This window comes from Styela clava, chromosome 15 (assembly GCF_964204865.1).
Source record: "Styela clava chromosome 15, kaStyClav1.hap1.2, whole genome shotgun sequence".
NCBI classification, from domain to species: Eukaryota; Metazoa; Chordata; class Ascidiacea; order Stolidobranchia; family Styelidae; genus Styela; species Styela clava.
This window is the reverse complement of record NC_135264.1, coordinates 10,509,902-10,524,922: the sequence shown is the minus strand read 5'-3', so window position 1 is coordinate 10,524,922 and position 15,021 is coordinate 10,509,902. Positions and strand designations below refer to the sequence as shown.

Genomic DNA, 15,021 nt, shown 5'->3' with positions numbered 1-15,021 from the left:
TTCTGAATTTAGCTAATTATGGCTTAGCTGTAAAATGCATGATGCCAGTGTCGGGATATAATAGGGCGTGATCGAAATCTTATGGACCTTTCCCCGAGCATCAACTTCCTTGTTTACTTCGTGACATTGGCCAATCAGGTAGTTGCAAAAAGTGACACTTTTGAAGTGATCCGCTCAGACACTTTTCTCACTCAGGCAGATTTTCAAGTGTGGTTGTAAACATTAACTCGTTTTCGCGTTTTTTTTTTATCTCTATTCGTTAATTTTCAGTTGCGTTTCGGAAACTTAAATAAAAATCAGATAATTCAATGATCACTCTGTCTTCCTAGGAGTTTTAATTTAATTGCAATAATAAAAAATTAGTGTAGAAATAGCTGTGATAGACTAGCCTGAAATTATTTACCGGTACTTTTAAAAAACAGATTGTTGTATGCGATGAATCATAATGATGGCTTGGAACACATACCCAATTTATAGGCGCCAACTCGCAAAAGCACTCTTAAAATAGCCCCGAAAATTTTGCAATGATAAAGTATAGGAAGAATTTTCCGGCGGTCAAAGGTCGGGGAAAGGTCCATACATAAAAGCACAACGGATGTTAAGCACTAGATACAGTAAAGTGAAGGGAAACTATATCCTATGAAAAAATCCAATAAAAATGAAATATATTTAAAATCGGCATATTGATCCGACAAAAATTACCTTCTTGAAAATTCTGGGAATCAGGAATCGAGTAACAAGCCTAAACTCCGGGATTTCGGGATTGTTGTTTTATCATATATATTAAATTGTCTTGTACAATTCGCTTGGAGTAGATTTGTTCTATTTTTCAGGGACTTCGTTTCTACTGCATAATAAATAGTGCATTTATTATTGTAATTAATTCAATATCATTTGCAACTGCATGTAGTACCAGTTTCTCAAAAAATAAATTCACACTGGCCTTTGAACTCACCAAACTGTAGAAGTGATCGAAAAAAATCCCATTCTGGCAAACTACAACCACTCGTCCGGCTCCCATGTCTAACACGAGTAGCTAACTAATCAATTATGCCAGCTAGCTGCATGAATTAAGTCTGTAAGGATGGGTGTAGAACTCCTCGTGACTTCAAAATCCCACACACCGCCTTAAAAAAATTATTTGTGGATCGGAACAAACGGATTTTGCCCGGAAATATAATATTTTGTCCAAAAATAGTTTCATGCTTCGGGCACACAATTTAGGGTACTTATGCGATTTTGCTGCTCGTGATTGACCATTGTTGGGAAAAATAAAAAATATTTGGGTTGGGCATTGAGTTTAGTAAAATATTCATTGTGTGAATATAAATAGCTTTAGTGAGATGATATACAGCCTGTGAATGACTTTGAATAAAGACGTTAAGGCCTTCAAACCAAAATAACATCTATTTGAGGCACAAAAACTTGATATGTCAATTCAGTGTACTCGATATAGATAATTTAGAAAGGCGATCAAGTAAAATTGTACCCGATATTACTTGAATTACATCTTCAAGAGACTCGGCTTGTCCATGTATTGTCGAGATTCGTTGTTCCCATATTAATCCAGATGTTAACTATAAAAACTGTTAATTTTACCCCTTTCGAAAACGTTTCAAAATAATCTAATTTTCAATTACGGATATTAAAATAGCGACGAGTTTTCGAAGTATACAGAACGTTGTGACAATAGCCCACTATATTCGAAAACGTCTGATTTGATTGCTGTGGATTGATGATATTTCTGTTTTACCTGACATAGGATATGACCGAAATTCTCGAGCGGCAAGTAAATGGATAAGGTAATCAAAAATGTAATTGTAAAACAGTAATTTTCAATTTATTAATTAAATCACCACGTTTGGTGTCTACTTTAACAAAACCTGGGTAGAGGTAAATACGAGAAACAACTTACGAGCAAAAGCAATGTAATGAATGTAACATCTTTGTGTTTCTACGTCAGCACACACACAATATATGTATCGAATACTCTCTCTAAATTTAATCACAACAAATAACACAATAGGCTATGGTTATTGTTGCGAATTTCTATGCCCGTCGCACAATCTCTCAATAAAAGCGATGTATATATATAAGCTGAAGCCAATAATAGTTTTTTTTAGTAGTACTTGGATTCACGACAGTGTGGTGTGAAAATGATAACAAAATCGTTCAGTTTTTGATGTGATACTATTTGAAGATCATAGTGTGTGATGAGAATAGTTAGGCTAGCTAGAAGGACGAATAAAGAATGGAGTTTACGTTTTCCTAGTAGTCTAGTTTGAACAAGCAGCGCAGTGTAGCCTAATCCATATTTTTCATATTTCTACAGGAATAACCCGCATAGTATAAGGCAATTATGCCTCCTACAAAGCCATGGGGCACTATTCCAAAGTGTCGCTTGAAACTTGGTCATCAAAAATTAACAGAATTTGAATTGGAACAATCAGTCGAAAGGTTACGGAAGGTACGACCAAGAAAAATACGGTAAGAATAAGTTCGAAAATCTCACAGTAAACCAGGACTTTCTAGCCTTTTTTCGCTGTGGCCCCTACATTTTTATGCAAAATCGCATGGGCCCCTAAGTGTTTAATGGAGATATCGAAGTTAAATCACTTGCTGTCTCGCTCGCTAGAACTTTTTTTTGGTGGTCCCGAAGTATTCGCACGAAGATGTCGCACAACCTGAACATAGTATGTGCACCAGTTCAGGGTTGTTCAGGTTGTGCGTCATCTTGTCACAAATACTTCCAGAGCGCCTATTTTTTAGTGTATTCAGTATTATTACCATATTCAATTTTGAACTGCTAGAAAGGTATGCGTTAATTTAATTGTAAATTTAATAATTATTCTATCCGTTTGATTTCAGACAATGGTGGCCAGACGACCACAAGCACAAAAGATCTGAAGAACTTGCAATCACGAAGACTGTTGATCGACTTTGTAAAAACTCTTCTGTAAACGTAGTTGACAGCGACAGAGTACCGAAAGGGCGGATAAGGAATATGGGAATTGTTAACAGCTTTGCATGGAAAGGTTATAACTAGAACTGCGCGGTGAAAACGGCCGAATTCACCAATATAGACAACTTCGCTATTCGTATCAATACTATTTATTATATCAACATCTATATTGATTCAATATTATGTATTTATTTGTTATCCGTGATATTTATATACGGCTTGAAAATGTAAGCACAATATAAAAACTCAAAAAATATATCTATTCTAAATTGTAAATGCACGATATCCATCCAGGTACGTTGCGTGCAGACCATGCAGTCGTAGTTTGACATGTTTCCACTTCAGTCAAATTGGCAGCAAACTGCCCAGAGTTAAAAATTTCCGGATTCAGAATTTTATGTTTTCAATGTTGGCAATAGAAGTCTGCAGAAACCCTATAAAAGAAGGCTTGTATACCCAAAGTTTTTGCTATGAAAACTTGGTTCCCGAGAGGTCGGAGCTAGAGTCGTTTTTTTTACTATCCGGTGCCGATTGTCCCCGACTAACAAATAAGGGGACACGACGCATGAAACCGGGTCAGATAGTTGGAATTTCGAGGGCTGACGGAGTGAGCCGAATTAGTACTGAATTTGCGCAATAAAGAAATAGGGAAAAAAGCCTCACATTAATACCGAGTTGAATATAACCCTGTTTTTGTCAATTTTATACCACAAATGCCTATGATATTTCTATTCAAATAAAACCTTTTATAATACAATCGTTATATATTTATTTATATATTTGAACATATGTATATCAATTACAATCAAAGTCTCAATTACTTTTAACATTATAAAGAAATACAATACTTTAAAGTTAAGATCAATCACACAAATGTTCCGAAGGCAAGATTACTACAGAAAACTATTTATTGCATATAATTAAACTCCAATGGCAAAAACATCTTTTAATCCAGTAATATCTGATACATAACATAATAGTTCAAACTTATAGCCTAACATAAGGTATTAATAGAATATCATATTGCACCGTACATAAGTGATTATCAAGGTATGAAGTAAAACTCCAAGCATGAAGATAAAAAAATTTGATGCCAAAATTTTTTATACTATTTCGGATCATTTAAAAATAATATTATAATTAAATGTCTATCAATTTTCCACTTGTATTTATACTATAGTTATTGTGAGGCATTTAATCATTTTAAAAGAGTAATAAATATATAAAGGATATTTTGTGAATACGACAGTGCCAAAGCTAGCATTTTAAAACTAAAACACGTTTTGTTGGACCAAGTGACTTGACCAAGTGACTTAGGCACTATTTTCTGGGTCGGAATAGATAAAAAACTTCCAAGCTAACGGTTAGAGTGAGCAAGCTAAATGGGCCAGGCAACTAATTTTGTGCAATAGGAACGAACTCTGTTTCCATACCCCCGATAGGAACAATTTTTTTCTGAATTATTATTGAAATAGATGTTGTAGCACAATTATCGAGAATAGTACAAATCAAATTTTTTTAGTGATTTTAAGTAAGTGATCAATCCTGGAGTTCAAAGGTAATAACACAATGTTTAGTGATTAATACTAATAGAAATCGAGGCAATTTGCATAGTACTAAGATTGCTTGCCTAAAAAAAAGAAAATAAATTGAACCAAATAAAGCACTCTTGAGGATGATTCAACCATATAATATACAAAAAAGAAATAAAAAAGTAATTATAAATTTCTAAGATGGAAGAAATGGTAATTACTGAAAAGAACAAAAAGAATTAATGCCCGTTTAAAAATCAAGTAGCGCCGTTAAAATAATAATTGTTTTCCAAAATTTACATCACAATAATGTTGCTGAAATTGGCATGCACAATGAGTGAGATATGAGATCCTGTCGAACTGTAGAAAAGAGGTAGCTAGCTAGTGATCGGAAATGCGTATTGAATCAGTGGAGTGAATGAAGTACTGTTTTTTTAAATCTTGCAACGTGAATTGATTGTCGACTTCGACATGGGAAAAAATCCATTTTTTTTGTCATTTTGTTAATATTGTTAACAAATATTGTTAACAAATTAATATTTGTAAATATTTAAATGTTTCTCAATCGCCAGCCACCTCTATTTAACAGAGCCTTCATTCTTTTTGGTCATGTGACTGGCATCTATTCCATTCACACTTTTCTATACTTACCAAAGTACAAAATTTCTCACCTTGAAGTAAAGTCCATGATGCACTTCAAATTAAATTCACCACACAATTAAAATACAGAATATGTTAGAATAAGGGTATTTGTACATAATGTGCATTACACAAAATTATTCCGCCACATGAAAAAAATTGGTACTAAATTACCCCAGTACCGGCAAGAATTGCTAACGGTAAGTAAACAATGTAAATAATTATTAAAATGATTCCGTATATTTTGGTCATTTGAAATCCACGTATTGGTACAACAATATATGAGAAACAGAGAGAAAACAGAAGACTTCCAACTAATGTAGCTTCAAGTAAAGTGAATTTGATCTGGAAAAACATAAAAAAAATATAAGTGTAAATTATAAATTTTTTTTTTATCCAAGTAAAAACTCAAGCTGATCTCTGATCGAAGTTACATGAGACCACTGAGGTGCTCAGTAAAGTGAACTGGGATAGGCAGTAATGAGGAAATGAATTACGCAAAAAACCCATCAAAACATAGGTTAGTATCCGCCAATTCTCTATATCTATATCATTCTTTGTTGCAAATCAAATCGCATGGCGTAGTCCGATTGTATTTGTAACGTTCTATACCAAAATTCTTAATCATCATACTAAAATTATAACAAAAATAAACAAATAAATACTTACCAATATAGGATGTCCATTTGTTATAGTTGCAATTGTACAGGGTAAACCTATTCCTATAATCAAGTCTAAGAAAGGTAGCGTTAAGGTAATTTAAGTCACTTTTTTCAATTAAAATACAAGAATTTAACATAGTTCACCAAATAAAAGTAGAAAAAATAGTAGAGCGATTCTCTCGATACACGAAGGACATGCAATCTGTCACAGTAGACTACCGGTGCCGCAGTGTTCACGACTTTTGTGAAACCATCACAATTTTTGATGATGTCATCACACTCAAAAAACGAATCCCATATAGACCACAGAAATTTTTGAAAAAAATAAAAGTAATAGCCTTCTAGCGAAAAATGCAATCTTCAACCACCGAAAATTTCAATAGTAAATGAGAAAAACGATTTTTCCATAACAAAAAGAAGAAAATATCAATAAAAACAACAACATAATAACAAAACAATTCATATATATACATTTTGTGTCCAATAAGATATTTTCAAACGTTTTATCAAAATTGATAAATTTTGAAAAAGGATACTAAAGAATGGTCCACCAAAGCATGCAGAAATTGCCATTCTTGGGAAACCTTGTTTGGCCAGAGTTACATCCGCTACCATATCACCTATTGAATTTCCCCATGCGAGTAATGAAAGGCCCATAATCACGTTGGAAACATCCCAAAGTGCTCCAAATGTTTGCAGTAAATTGACGATTTCATTTGCAATACAGTAAGTCCAGATTACCGATGCTATGAAGCCAAGGTAAGCGAAAGCCTTGAAAAAGAATTTAAAGTTAAACAGAGAAATTTGCTAGAAGGGGTGCCAAAGTCAAAAATTAAAAAAAAAAAAGTGGAAAAAAATGGGTAACCAATTTTCCAAAATGTCCTATTTCATTTTTAGGCTCATGTATTGAAAAAAAAATTTTTTTTCGAATATTCATTGAACAGCTTTCAATTGCATTTACCGGTAAGGACAATTTTTACCATAAAATTTTTTTACACATTTCCAGACAAAAATATACTTTCTATTCTCAAAATTCTATCCTATTCAGAGTACTTTTGGAGACGCTTGGTCTACCAGAATAATATTCTCACCCAGTAATATTTCGGCCTCTTCATTTCTTCCGATGTAAAATGAACAATAACAGCAAGAGTTGCACCAATGATTAGAAATAAAGCCCACAGTGGTAACGCTCCCACTTTTACCGAAGCACCTAAAATGTAATATTTATATAAAATAGTGATTTCTAAAAACTTCATTTATCGATTTTATTTTCAAATCATGCATGCAAATTTCATGAATCAGCCAAAATCTTTTTGAAAAATCACTGTCCAGAGACTCCAGATTGTTTGTCTGTTTTTGTTTTGCAAATTTATTAAAATGAAATATCTCCACCAATTACTTGTGTCTAGCCTACCTTTTGCTGCCACAACACAGAACATTGGCGAAGTTATACAATGTATACAAGATAGTATCCTACTCCAGTCATTTACTTTGGGATCAGAACTCACAACTGGTATTGTTATATTGCACATAAACTTGATAGGTACCTGTAAGAAAAAAAGAATTTTACTACCGGCCGGTAATCATTAATATGAAAACACTGGCAAACCATTCAACAGAATTTACCGTACATATTTATTCTGGGTTAGAAACACCAATATGATGGCTAACACATATTTTTCAGAGAAATTTGCTCAAAGCAAGGTCATGTGCACTCACTCAAAAACAAAGGACACTCATCTCTGAGGGAGGTTAAGGCGGCTACCAAAGAGCCAAAACTACTGAGACTATGAAGAATGAAAGTGTAGAATTACGTAATAGGGAATACATATTGGCGAGAAACTTGAAGCAGTTTATGTCAATATGACTAAAAAACAGCTATGACGTGGAATACAGCATCTAGTTTGGTTTACAGTACAGCATGTTATGGGAATACCAAATAAATTAATTGTTTTAGATGTAGATGTAATCGGCTGGTTGAATTACCAAGTAAATGATACAAACCTGTAAAATTACTAAGAATCTAACAAGAAATGACATTTTTCTCCAATCTTTGCTAGAAATAGGATTAATTAATTTCCAAGCTTTTCCAAATTTTGAATAAGCAACAGCAATGTCCTCAGATGTGTCAGATTCTGCAAAAAAAGATTAAAAGTTTAAATTATATATCTACATATACAATTTTACAATGCAGTAGTAAAGCCCAAGGGTTGAAGAGTCGCAGGGTACAAATCCTCGGATCAAGTCCCATTACATTGACTATGCATTCCCAACAGACGACCAAACAAGGCTAGCATATATCAAAGTTTTTTGCTCTAAATTTTCATAATGTGTTGATAGCAGGAGTCAAAATTAAAATTTCCTTGACCTATCTATCAAAACTATCACGATAGAATTTTATTTCCTAAAAAATAGCTTTTATATTGGACGAAAACAAATCCTATCCAGTTTAGCTCTGCATCTTGAGAATCACAGAATTTAGAGTAGGGAACCTACCACTGTCAGAAGATTCTGTTACTTCTTGGTGATTATGTTTATGATGATGCGTATCTACAGCATGATTCAGCAATTCTTCATCTATTATTTTGTCATGTTCATGGGCAGCTCGTAATGGCTGTTCAACCCAGTCACCCTCTTCATCTGTGGGCCTAGATAAAAAATTTACAATAAATTTTTTTTTCCAGTAATGGATATTAAGGAATTGTATTTGTATTAGAATATAAAAATATACCATAGTTTTTGAAATCTTTTTTGTTATGAAAAAATTATATACCTTAAAATCTTAATGACTCGAGGAATGTCGATTATGTATAAATTACGCAACTAGGTATTAAAGAAAAATTTTAATAATCAAAATAAAGGATAAAATATATCAAACTATACCATAAAGTTAACAAGAAAAGAAAAAACAATTGATTTGAAAACTTGTTAGTTTTTTTTTCTGAATCTTTTTTTAATGAATAGGCTAGCTATCAAGTTTTGCGTATTTGTTTCTTTCAGTGAACACAAGAGAAATGAAAGAAACATGTTTTTATAATAACTTGATACCTGGTCGATACTGCAATAGGAAATTCTATGAAAGTCATGTCATCAATTAAAATATAGTTTCGACAACTCACCCTAATATTACGACTGGATCATTATCAGGCTCATTTATGAGATGTGATGTTTCATCATACTGTTTATCTGAAGTAAAATGATTTAATTTATCGCAAAAAATTGAAAAAAAAATTAATTTGAATTTGTGTAGAAGGTTTTCAAATAATAACAGGCTGCGAAGCAATCTAAGGGGGTAAAGAAGATAAGTTTCAGTGAATCCATTTGGGCACAGCTGTTTTACATGTTTGCTATTGTTTTCTAATACAAGTTTTCATTTTTTAACAATTTTTGGAGAATGTTATTACGGATAGCATATCGATAACAGCAATACCAAAATTACTGTGCCCAAATAGTGGTCCAAATGGGGCTTTATAAGTGAAAGACGTAAAAATAATAATTAAAACTGAAATATCTTATGGATATTCTTATGGAATAATAAAATTACATTTACAAAACAGTGGAAACTCTACCTACGAAATTAATTCATTCAGTAGAAAATTCTGTAATATTTCACTTGTAAATGCCCTAATCCGTTCCAAGCTGCCACAAAAGTGGGACATAATATTTGTATAAATTATATTAATGATTAAAATCCGTAACAAATACAGTGAGAATTAGATTACTGCATAATGAAATTTTTTGTTTTGCTTTTTCCGTTTTTTTATTTTTTTTCATAATTTATCTTCTTTTGTTACACACTGTTACGTGTATAATCGTCTTCTCGATGAATTTCGCCAGCAACTGAAACTGAGTGAGACAGATTGCATTTATCCGTGGGTGGCCCACCACAGGCTTTAATTTTCATCGTGGTTATGAAACCATTCGTTGATTCAGTTATCATGCGATCATCAAATTAGTGAACCCGATTCCCATCTGACAATAATTATGACTGTTCGAGTGGCAGTGATGCTGATTTGAATATATCATGTCGGCTGTTGTGATCTTATTTTTGATTGTAATATAAAACCGTCAGCTTAAATTGAACGACATTGTCATCAACGACGCCTGGATAACAATAAATTCCGCGATTGCTACTAAAAAATATTAAAGAGCTCATTTATATGCTCTAAATTGCAAGAAATGGAAAAATTTCCAGTTCTGTTGGGTTACTATCGAAATTGAGGAAGGAAACAATTAATAACGACAATTTGCTTTTAGATTCATTGCACAAACTATCTCGACTAAATTAAAATATACGATAATAGGTGTAAAATATTTTCAATCAAAAACATCCTCATTGTATTTATAAGCACTTCATGTCGGCGCTAATTGAAACCCTTTCATGTCGACTGTAATTTATTACTGTGCAGCACAAGTCTGTGCTTGATTACTATAAGAATGAAATAATTGTAAAATGTATTAAATCAAAACGTGGATGGTGGTGCTAGGATTTATGGGCCATATTCATATTCTTATAAACACTAAAAACAATATTCGGAAGTCGTGATTTTCGAATTGGTCATCCCTGCTTCAAGCACTGCATTAAATTGACCTAAAATAAATAAATATCACTATATGCTTTTTTTTATTCAGGTTTTCGGCCTTCCATATGTAGAAAATTTTACGTTAGTCGAAGCAATATTTTTGGAAAGTTGGATATTTCGTATCCAGAGCCTTTCGTAGGTAGAGTTTGCACTGTATCTTGCTGATGTCTGCCTAAAATGTCAGGTTTAAGAGTAACATGAAAAAGCATATTAAATTTACCCACCTTGGTTATTGTTTGCCTTTCTTTTTCTTAATTTTTGATTGACATAACGGCCAACAAGAACAACAATGACATAAAAAATATAAAGAAGCAAAAACCCTGAAACATAAAACAAAAAAATGGTAAAATAAAACTGAATTTTGAGGTGATAAAAAATGATCATAAATATAATATTTATGACATTCTCTTAATTAATAAGCTGAACATATCAATAAAACAATTCATCATTCAGGACACAATATAAAGCAGGAAGGAAATGTTTAACGGCACAAGAAGATGATAATAAGCATCATAGGGTATCTCAAGGACAATATTTATGTAACACCGGTACTGACCATTTTATTCAATACTAAGCTTCCAGGACAATTTAATGATCGACAATATGAAATACAGCATTAGTAGCAGGATCTGAGATATCAGTGTTCTTAACAAATTGGCAAAATTTTATTAAATTCAATCCATAGAATATACATTTATTACATAAAATATTGATATTGGTTATGCTTAGCTAATAAAATTTAGAATAATTTACAATTATTTTGTATCGCAGATTGAGTTTGAGATTCCAAAAATTAGGATTCTACACTATCTTTCTATTCAGACATGCCATCAAATAGCAGATAGCATAATAGAAAATTCCTCTGCTATTTCCAATAATATTTATTCTGTAAAGTGTAAACCGCAGTATATTGACACATGGCTTAATATAAGTAAAAGAATAAAGTGTTCTGTGTTTACATTGAATATGCTTCACAGACTAACACAGCATATGAATGTATTGCATTTTGTTATAAGTAAATATGATGCATTGCTATTTCGCCTTGATTGGCAGAAAAAAAGATGTATCGAAATAGATTAGCAATGCTTAAATGTTAAGTGTATAGACCTAATATGGCCAAACTATGGCCTGTTGGTTGATTCAATCTGGCCCTGTAGTAGGCTATATATACCACTATAAAAATACCATATACATCCTAACAATAATTTAATTAAATGATACACATGTATGCTTTTTGTACGCTCTTATAACAGCACTCCATTGATAATAATTAACTAACAGCTCAATCTTACCTATGGAATTAGGTAAATCAATCTTCCCATTATAAAGCAAACAAAATGTCCAAAATACAGTAGCAAGATAGAAAGTGACATCTCGTAGAAACGGACGTTTTGCTAATTCAAATGGTTTGGTGATTGCAACGGCTCCAGCTACCACAGTAGTAACAAATATTCCAGCACCTTAATAAGATTCAAAATAGATAGTGTGAACTGCTGGTCTAAAAAAAATTTAACAAGCAGAATAAAATATCTAGAATTCAAGAAAATTTTTGAAAATAAATTGCAGACCTAAAACGATGAATTTATAAAAATTTGTCGTTTCGTCTCACAATTCACAGTCAACTATTTTTCAAAAATAGTAAATTTTATAAACAATTTTTAGGCTAATGAAAGCTAGTAGTTTGAATGGTACTCACCCAATAAAGCTCCTATGGCTACACCAGAAGAGCTTGGCTTTGAATTAGTGAAAGCTGCAATTGCACTGAAGATATCTGGAGCTCCGTTACCGAAAGCAACAACTGTTATACCGTGATTATTATTGAAAATTAAAGAAATAAAATTATTTTGTTTCGAAATTTGTATAAAAAGCCGAGGTTAACATAAAGTGAACTAGCAAGAATAATAAGCTCTTTATACATTATTTTCATTCTACTTGTCAAAAAATAAAAATTATAAAAGTAATTTTGATATTTTTCAAGGATATTGCTATATTTTGGCTCAGCTTCAAGTTGTTGGCAATAAACTCCAAAGACGGACAAAAACTGTAAAAAGAACATTTTATTTAGCTATTTTCTGAATACTTTTAAAAAGATATATAAAATCACTGTGTGAAATTCTATTTTCATATTTCAGAACCAGAAACATGCTTATAAAACGAACAACAGTATAACTATTGTGAACCGATGTGACCTGAACTGGTACGTGGAGGAGAGACCATGACTCACTATAAGCTTAAAGGTAAGCAATTCTTAGCATTCTCATTTCATTCCATAAGACTGTTAAGTATTAACCTCCTTCTATTTTGCAATAGTGAACTAAGCAGCTTGTCTTAAAAAAGGGAAATGGTTGGAGCCTATATTATTGCCTATCAGATGATTGTATCTTCTTTTGAACAGTAATTAATGATCAAATGTTTAAAATACACTGCAGCAGTGCATATAAAAATGTAATTCATCAATGTAAAATTCACTCACAAACTCTCAGCTGTTGTTCCCAGAGCAATAAAAAGGTAAAGTAGCCAGATAATCTGGAAATTTAAAACAAAACAACATTGAATATTATATCAAATATGGTGGATTGCTGCCGTTATATATAAATGAATGCAATAAATTTACCTGAGAAAAAGAAGACTTCTAAATAATATGGTCAAAACGAAAGGTTATTCCTTTTAAAACGGTTAAAGAGAACTAATAATTCAAGATATTAATTTAAAAAATTTATAACTTGAAATACCAGATGTCAAACTTTTTTCATTTTTCTATTTTGTTGATACGAATAGATGAACTATACAAACTAGCGACTTAAAACATTTATGAGTACTAAAAATTTTAAACGATTAGTCTATTAATTGTGGAGAAACGCAATATTTTCAAAGCAGCAACTTAACATAACATTCTATATGCAAACTTTATGTCAGATAAATTGTATGAATCAAATCAATTTTGTCAAATTATTCGAAAAATTGTAAGCTTATCAAATCTATTCCCAGTTAATTTCTCAACTTCCAGATGTGAAATAACTAATATACTTACATATAAGACATAAACTGCAGGCAGTAAATTAGGTTTCACGTCACACAAAGCATATAATATATAATCAAAGAAACCTTCATCCATTTTACAGTCATCAGTAGAATTCACAAAATTGCAAATATCTGATGAATTTTTGATGGAATGATATTCTCGACACTAAAAAACAACAAAAAGCATATACCTGTATACACGTTTAATTTTACTGATTTAAAGCGCACCAAGGACTTAACATAAATTTGATGTATGGATAAAATGAATTTCAGTATGATATGAGAGAGAATCTAGCTCAATTCGTTTGTAGGGTTACGGTACTGGGTTAAGTCGAGTGTGGCTCAACGGGCGGCGCGGCGGTGTGGCTCAACGGGCTAAGCGTTAGGAATACGCTCGCCACCGCACCTCTAACTACTCTGCGTGGGTTCGCAGGTTCGAATCCCATGCAGGGATGGTTATGTGCGAGAGGATTGCTGGACTCCTCGCCGTCGTTGGGTGGTTCACGTAATCGCTGGTCGGTTACGGCTTCCTCCACCACCAAGTCCATGCTTCCGAAAACAAACAATACAGAAATCTAATCCCATACCCGACTTGGAATGGTAACCGGACGAGAGGCCGTGGTTCGCCATATGGATAAGCCGTCTTATCGGCTTTCATCTCCCCCGGGATAAATATGTAAATCCTATCCTATATAAATTTTTGTGTAGTATTTCGCCACACTTGTATCTAAAAGTGAAAGAGCAATCACTGAATCAGGCAGCATAATAACAAGCTGATCAATATGTGTTAATTCTGTCAATTTAGTTGCTTGGTAATATATAAAACTAGCTGATGCAGCTTCTTATGGCCTTATGGTTGTATGATATAACACCAAGGTGATGAAATCTGGGCAAAATAAGTTCTGAATTTCGATCCTCTTATCTACAGACTTACCTCAACATCACCGGAGTCGTCCGAAACAGAGACATTCCCCTCTCCATTCACAAGTGAAAATTTAGACCAACATGTCAACAACACAACAAATACATATTTTTCCATTACTCCCGAGTTTTTACACGAAATAAGCGCAATTACATCGTTGAAAATAAGCACTCGAATTACCAGCAACCTACAAAACAACGCGCTACTCACTCGTCGTCTGTCAGCTATAGTAAACAAATAATCACGTGATTACTGGCCTTAAAATTTCGAGCATAATTCAAATATGATCGGAGAATATATTTCTCACGCCTACATTTTATGCAAAACTGAATCCTTTTGTACTCAATAACAAATTCAGAAGTGACGTAGAATACCAATCGATCACGCTTTCATAATATGGAGGCATTCTTGGACAGTTAACGAATATGACGGAACCAAGACGGAACTAACTGTATTTGATTAAATCATATGAATGGTGGATGACTTTTTGATGCCTCGATGCCGTGTAGAATCTACAATTTAGTAGATTGTCATTCAAATATAAAACCCAATGTTACGAGTTACAAATAGTTTTATCGGAAAATATTCAAAACTCCCTTGAATTCAGCCTCTGCCAGGGTAAAAATAATTTCACAAGTCTTACATGTGGCGACGTAATGCAAGTATATCATCACATTTATACATGGATTTGTAATGGTTG

General features: G+C 32.8%; 2 protein-coding genes across 2 annotated transcripts; one reads left to right on the top strand and one right to left on the bottom strand.

Annotated features, from left to right (window-relative positions):
- Positions 1-2,319: 2,319 nt before the first annotated feature.
- LOC120334356 (uncharacterized) lies at positions 2,320-3,211 on the top strand. Its single transcript, XM_039401855.2, has 2 exons — positions 2,320-2,487; positions 2,869-3,211. The coding sequence occupies exons 1-2, from the start codon at positions 2,360-2,362 to the stop codon at positions 3,044-3,046; spliced, it is 306 nt and encodes a 101-aa protein (XP_039257789.1). The 5' UTR covers positions 2,320-2,359; the 3' UTR covers positions 3,047-3,211.
- A 513-nt stretch (positions 3,212-3,724) lies between these two features.
- LOC120334355 (mitochondrial sodium/calcium exchanger protein-like) lies at positions 3,725-14,643 on the bottom strand. Its single transcript, XM_078109334.1, has 15 exons — positions 14,334-14,643; positions 13,410-13,565; positions 12,852-12,904; positions 12,362-12,419; positions 12,075-12,186; positions 11,671-11,838; positions 10,603-10,698; positions 8,915-8,981; positions 8,292-8,443; positions 7,800-7,930; positions 7,210-7,342; positions 6,887-7,005; positions 6,332-6,566; positions 5,803-5,867; positions 3,725-5,478 (listed from the first exon to the last, which is right to left on the bottom strand). Exons 1-15 carry the CDS (start codon positions 14,436-14,438, stop codon positions 5,299-5,301), a joined length of 1,830 nt encoding a protein of 609 aa, XP_077965460.1. The 5' UTR covers positions 14,439-14,643; the 3' UTR covers positions 3,725-5,298.
- Between the last annotated feature and the right edge of the window lie 378 nt (positions 14,644-15,021).